At 44.6% G+C, this 7,118-nt stretch overlaps 1 protein-coding gene across 1 annotated transcript; it reads left to right on the top strand.

The window, feature by feature from the left end:
• Nucleotides 1-768: 768 nt before the first annotated feature.
• Nucleotides 769-6,762, top strand: dtx3la (deltex E3 ubiquitin ligase 3L a; the record flags this gene model as incomplete). The annotated part of the gene is made up of 6 exons (XM_080020084.1): nucleotides 769-898; nucleotides 1,940-2,018; nucleotides 2,744-2,838; nucleotides 3,140-3,291; nucleotides 5,175-5,386; nucleotides 6,360-6,762. 6 exons carry the CDS (start codon nucleotides 769-771, stop codon nucleotides 6,427-6,429), a joined length of 738 nt encoding a protein of 245 aa, XP_079876210.1. The 3' UTR covers nucleotides 6,430-6,762.
• Nucleotides 6,763-7,118: the final 356 nt, after the last annotated feature.

Raw genomic sequence — 7,118 nt, 5'->3', positions numbered from 1 at the left:
AGGACTAGCACCCGCACACCCTGCAATTGTAACTGCATCTTCCAACAGCACACATTGAGCACTGGGGTTTCTCGGGTGACGGGGCGCTGGTGGGTGGGTGTGGGGGTGTGGTTGGCCATCGTGGGTGTGGGTTGCGTTGCGGGAGGCGCTGTCGCCCTTTGCTCCCACTGCATGGCTTCTTTGCGGCTGGTGCCCCGGGTGCCGGCGGTGGTGGAGGGGCCACATATCGTTTACGTTCAGGTGTCCTGCAACATACGCACTCGGCTAAGTGGGTGGGGGTTCGGGGCCTGTGGCCGGGTAGGGCATCTAGTCGGTTGTGGTATGGCGAGCCTTGCATTTTCACGGGGTGTTTGTGGGCATGGGTGCCCCACTGGCTTGCCTCACCTCCCGGGGTGTCGGTCTGTTGGCATGGGACCTGGCTCCAGGTCTGTGGTCCGTACCTGGCGCCCCGGTTCTGTGCTTGCGGGTGCGTCTTATGGCTGCACATGGGGGTGGGTTGTATGTGTGCGCTTCAGGAGTGCAGGGACTCCTCGCACTCTTTAGGACTGGTTTATGCTCCTCAGGGCTATGTGTGGGTGTTGCTCCATGAGCTCCTGGCTTCTCTGGGGGCTGGGGGGGGGGGGGGTCTTCTGTGGCTGCAGGGCAGGGTTCTCTGGGCTTTCCTGTGGTTGTGGAGTGTCTATAGGGCTGAAATATAATTCCAAACCTCATACACCAAAACTAATGGAACAAGACCCGTGCACTCCCCGGTGGACACACACGCCAGGCATGGACCACAGGCCCGGAAACAGGTCCCACGCCTACAGACCAACACCCCGCCAGAACCACCGGCTCCATAGGCGAGCCGGCGAGGCCCCCATGCCCACCAACGCCCCACGCAAAGGCAGGGCGCCATACTGTAACCGGCCAGATGCCCCACCTGGCCACAAGCCCCGAGCGCCCCTTCCCCCCCACGTAGCCAAGTGCACCACCTGACCGCTGCCTGGGGCATCCGCCGCAGAGTGGGAGCAAGGCTGACAGCCGTCTCCTGCACGCCAGCCCACACCCATGGCAGCAAGCAGCTTCCAAGGGGTTCTGAAAACCAACGGGGCTCCCCGCAGCCCAACCGGATCGCAGCAGGCCAGAAACGGCCCGGCACTTCTATGTTTATGTATTTCTAGGTACAAGTTGTTGTTTGTTTCGATTTTCATAATGTCTCACCCATGGTGATCCTCCCCCTCCTGGAATAGTAATTATGATTAGTTGTTTGTAGACCAAAACACACTAAGATCGTTTTTTCAATAGGGGGATTGGTGGCGGTTCTGTGTAACAAAAAGCTGTGCTCATCAAACAGGTCGACCACTGGACAGAGTTGTTTCAGCAGTTCTTGAGGATTAAAGAATGAATTAAAAGTGGCATTGCAGGTTGAGAAGTTAAACTTTACTTGCAGACTAACTCTGTCCTGGATGCAATGGCATACAAATACTCTGTTTTGTATGCCCAGCATGTTGAGAGCACAGGTAAAAAGAAAAAAAAAAAGATGCTTTTGGGTGCAGTATTTTTTGATTTAAAATACTCAAATTACTCATGACTTATTATTAAAATATCAACTGATTGTATCAACATTGATCTTTGATCTAAAAACTAATCAGCATCCTGAAAAATAACATTAAAAGCCGCCTGCAGACATTTTGCACTAGTTAAAGAACCTAAAAGTTTGATAACTTATTGTAATGTATTTTTTATCTGTGCAAGGCACATACATAAAATAATTATCACACAAAATACTTCTACTTCTGAGAAAATCTTGATGGCAGAATTAAAAAAAAAAAAATACAGAGTATTACTAATTAATAGTACCTAGAATTAAACACATTTCGAAATAATTTGTCATTTGTTAAAAGTAAAGAGCTGCCACACCGGTTGGACCATGATCCCCATCGCCACACCCACCTTTCAGGTTCCACCGTGTCTGTGCACCAGGCGGACACTGTCACCCTGGCGTGTCACCATGAGCTGAACCAACGCAGACCTGCTAAGTATATTAATTACCTACTACATATTACCAGTGTGGAGAGGAACGTTGCGGTAGGGTCTCACCAGGTGAGTAATGGCTGGACTTTATGAATTCGTCGTGGAGGATTTGTGTTTACATTTTTTTTTAATCAGTTAGTTTCACATGCAATTAGACCAAACTTTAGCCAGGGCCATCTTTCTCAAGTGTAAAGTAGTTTGTTATAATGCTAATTATAAAGTTAGTTTTAGTATTATTATATTATTATTATTATTATTCGAGATATGAATAAATATTATATATTTAGAAAGTTATATGTTATGTATTATTTTGTTATAAGTTATAAAAGTTAAAGTTATGTTTCTAATAATTTATTATAATTATTATTATAATTATTGTTATTATTACTAATAATTATAATAATAAATAGAAATACTGAATGAATTCAGTTTTGGAAATGCAATCATGCATTTTCTTTTTCTTTTCTTTTTTTGGGGGGGGTTGTATTTCAGAGAGAAAAGCATTGATTTTATTTGGGACAATAATCGTATTTGGTGATCAAACACCCGCAAAACAAAATGTCTTTCGGTGAAGGGGGTTTCTATTCCATGCCAGAAAAGCACATTAAAAGTTCTGTTTAAATAGCGGAATGGCGGTTTATTCAAGTATGCCCTTTCCACCCTCCAACCCCCACTCACATTTCTTCATTTCTTATTCCTGTCAACCACCCCCCACCCCCACCCACGGCAGCCTGTCTGTCATTATGGGCACGGGGCAGAGCAGGGACAAGTTTCACTGTAACCAGTACCTGAATGGACAGGGGCCTCCATCTTTGACACATCAAGGTACTCCAGCGCAAGGCCATTAAAACCTCTACAGCTGTCCTCGTCTGCCTGTCACCGTTCTCCTCTCCCTCTCTCTCTATTATTCAGTTATCCCACGTGCCCATTTCCTCCCCCCCCCCCCCCTCGTTGTCTCTTTCTTTATCTCTTTCTACATTCTTTTCTCACACCCTAATTTCCCGACTTGAAAATCTTTTCCTTTTCCTCATTCTAGCTCCGCTGGATGTTGTTGTTAAAGAGATCTGTCCCCTCTCTCTCTCTCTCTCTCTCTCTCTCTCTCTCTCTCTCTCTCTCTCTCTCGAAGCTAATGAGGCCACCAACAAGATCTACGGGGCGCCGGGCAGCAGCCAGCCAGAGGGCCAGATTACCTGGGTGATCCTCCACAGGGATCTGCCGGGCTACCCCGCGGACAACACCCTGCAGATTAACTTCTTATTCTCCGATGGGGTACAGTCGGTAGGAAGGTCTACGGCGAGAACCAACTCGCCTTGGCGCTCCGACGGCCAACATCGGCTTTGGGAGGAAGAGAATTCAGTTGGGGGTTCCATGCGCAAAAAAAAAAAAAAAAAATAGAATCAAAGTCGGAATAACTGTTTTTCTGAGGGAGCTTCATATACCATAGACCAATTTGCCATTGGTCACCCAATGACATACTTTGTGGCACTAAGCTGTTTGGGGATCTCCAGTTTTAAAGGGACTTCAACCTTCACCCTGTTGACAGAGCCTCAACGTGATGCTTTAAAGGGTTTCAATCAGAAGATACAAGATGGAATGACGGTCCCATTTAAATCATACAACAGAATTGTATAGAACATACAGTATGTCTTTAGGAGACGCATTGGGATAGATCCTCCCACCCCTTGGAGTCCTGGCCCTGGTGGTGATGAAGAAACTGGAGCTTCTAGGTGACCTCTCTGCGGAACTGGGTGGCACCTGATACTGGTTGAGATGGGACCCAATACTGGTGCAGATGGTGTGGAAGTGGATTATGTTGAGGGCCAGGGTTAGGGTTAGAACACAGCAAACAGCAGGAAAAAGAGCAACAGTACAAAGACTTTATTGGTTTGGTGACATAACTGTGGATGATTCAAATCTCTCATAATTAGGACTTTCCCTAAAGTTCCATGGGAAGTGGTGTGGTGGAAGGTCCACTACATCCACTCCTTTCTTACTCACTTGTACAATCTTCTACAGCTCTGCCGTGGGCCTTTCCTGTTTTCTAATGGTTTAACTGCTCCGCAATATGGTCCTCTCCAGTTTAATCTTCCAGATGTCATTAAGTGAGCCACACCAAGCTGGTACTGAAGGTCAATACTGACCCAATGAAGCAGGTAGAAATTGGATCAAATAATGACTGATTCACATTCTCCTGAGTTCTTTCCTTTCTAAGGAAAAACAGCCTTGACTGACTTTTGGCTTGAACTCGATGACTCCAAAGGACTGTTTGTTGTCTAAGATGGTGTCCCGATATTTGTACCGCCCTACTCACTGTCTTGCCTCCTGAGGCCCCCAGCAAAATGTCCTGCTGTCATGGCTCTGTTCCCCACACCACCCCAAATTTAGAGCAATTAGCCTTGAGGTTGGCAGAGATGATGAGGTCATAATGAGGGCAACCTCAGACCATAACCAAACTGTATTTTCTCATTGTTAAAGATTAGGGCAATGATAAGGGCAGCCTGACAACCACAAAAGCAGCATATGAATGTAAACACAAAGAACAAAGGCATAAAACAAATAAAAGTAAATTCAAACCTTCAGTGTTATGGAAATGCTCAGAGCCAAGGGCAGGTACTGTTTTCTTCATTTTATGAAACCGGTTGGCATTCTTTTGCACGAAGCTCTTTAAATCCGGTTGGTCCGGTTCGCTGCTCGGGACAGATCATGCTGGCATTCACAACCGGTCTGTAAAAATGCAAAAATCATTTCAGGCATACCATTTCCATGATGGTTTTCGAGACACGAGTGGGAGCAGTTTAGCACACGGGGGAGATTCGACAAAGGATCTCGGCCGAGGCGAGAATCAGCTATAATGCTTTACGTTCCATGTTGTTGCACTATGGCATTAAGCTGCAGGTTTGGCTTCACAGTAAAGAGAGATTATTAAATCTAGAAGTAGGAAGTAAACTTGTCACGTGTCACTTTCAATCAACTGGGGTTTAAAGGATTTTTCATTCCAGGCCTCATTTATAACTGTTCACAGCATGACCTTGTTGAATGCATTGCTGTTGAGAAACATGTCGCTGAGCTTAAATGCTGTCCAATGGGGCAAACATTCCGGCCTCAAATTAACGTTGTTACGGCCACTGAACCCGTGAACCTTTTGTGCCCCATGGTTTCAGGACAGGCACCCTCATCCAGGCCAGCCCTTCGCAGGCCTGAGGCTGTGGGCCTACCTGCCGGACAACCGTGAAGGCCGGAAAGTTCTGAGGCTGCTGGAAAAGGCCTTCCACCAGGGCCTTCTCTTCACCGTGGCCAGCAACCAGGATGGGGAGGATGTAGTGACCCCAAAGGATATCCCCTTCAAGACGCAGCCCGATGGCGGGACAAAGACGTGAGCGTGATTCAGTAAAATACTCTGCCAAGGGTTCTGCGGTGGTGCCCTTTGCTTGCTTTAACTACCTAACTAACTATTGTAATTTAGCATCCGTTTACTTTCTTCATTCCACACCCTTACTCGATCAGTGGATGGCAGCAACTGACCCAAAGATTTTCTCTTATACATATTTCAACATGGCAACCTGCTTAGATAGACGCAACTTTTAATAGGCTCCATTTAACCGTGTGACCCTCAAGATGTCTTTTTCTTGTGGTCTTCCGGTGATCTGCTGGTCTTGAACTCAATCAAACATTATTGATATCCTGACAGGTAGTTTTAACTTGTGTATGAATACAGAGATGGGCAGATTAATTTGAGATGTTATTGATGACTCTCCAACTTTTCAGTATAACCCGTTGTGAGTTAAATGTACAGAAGTCGTACAAAATGCAGAGTGGGCTGTATGTATGATGATTTTTTTTTTTTTTACTCTTACGGGAGACGCTGATGACAGAGCTGCTGTCAAATGCATTTTATGATGTTATTTGCTAACCGATTACAACAAGATGCACTCAGGGTGCATCATAACGCCAGGTGCACCCAGGCAGTGTACTGTGATTTCATATGCTATTGTTTTTTACACCTTGCCTCCCATTAGAAACCAAAGTTTGGTTCCTATGCAGTGCAGCATTAAATGGTGCGTACATTGCGTATTTGTACTCTGAGGCATGGACTACAGCAGCGTGAATCACTCTATTACCACCAGTCTCAAACCACGTCTGTCTGACATCGTGGCCATCTTCTAGCTTTTTGAAACACAACGGTGGCGCACACTAACGGTTCCTCTCTGTTGTCTGTGATCCGACGATTCTGATGTTGCACACACACTGGCGCCTGCAGCACACACAGCTTTGAACCACAACAACCTCGCCAGACAACAACCCTGCGTCGACTGATCAGATAATTCTCTGCTTGTGTCTACGCTCAGAGACAGCTACCCAGACCCAGATTATATGAAGAACGTGAGGAAGATACTGAAAGACAAAGCCATTGACTAACAGAGTGCCCGGCAAATGGGGGAAAGGATACAGAGATACAAACAGCAGGAAGGTCCGGTTCAGCTCCGCGGGCTGACAGCTTTTCCTTTGCAGCAAGATGCTTTTTTTTTATCTTATAGATTTGTGCGAATAGTGTTCACTTTGTATTTAATGTGTACAGAACATATCTTTTTTAATTTATATATTTTTAATATGCAATATCCCATATGTATCAGTTGGACTTGACTAACTGCAATACTTTAATTCTCATACTTACTATTGAAATAAATGTAAAATATCCAATTTCAAGTATATATTTTTTATGAATGTGATGTCCTATGTCTTTGTAAGCTCAATATCAAGAATGATAAACTGTCTTTTCTGTGCAACATAAATAGCATAACCATAACTGTTGTGTTGTGTATTATTATTTTGATCGTTATTAATATATTTATATTATTGTTGTTATTCTATTATTATTATTATTGTTATTATTGTTAATAATAATAATAATAATAATAATAATAATAACGATAACAATAATAATCAGAATTAATACATTTCACTGAACACAAACATTGAATAATGGTATAATTTCATTTTTTGGGTCAGCCAGATCTTCATCATGAGACAATACTGTAAGACTGTACATGGCATGAATCTCATGTGGCGAATAAAGCAATAACATTATGGGTCGGCATGCCACAGTT

The sequence above is a fragment of the Zeus faber genome (genome assembly GCF_960531495.2).
Source record: "Zeus faber genome assembly, chromosome: 19".
NCBI lineage: Eukaryota > Metazoa > Chordata > Actinopteri > Zeiformes > Zeidae > Zeus > Zeus faber.
Note: the sequence above shows the minus strand (reverse complement) of the source record. Positions and strands in the feature narration are given on the sequence as shown.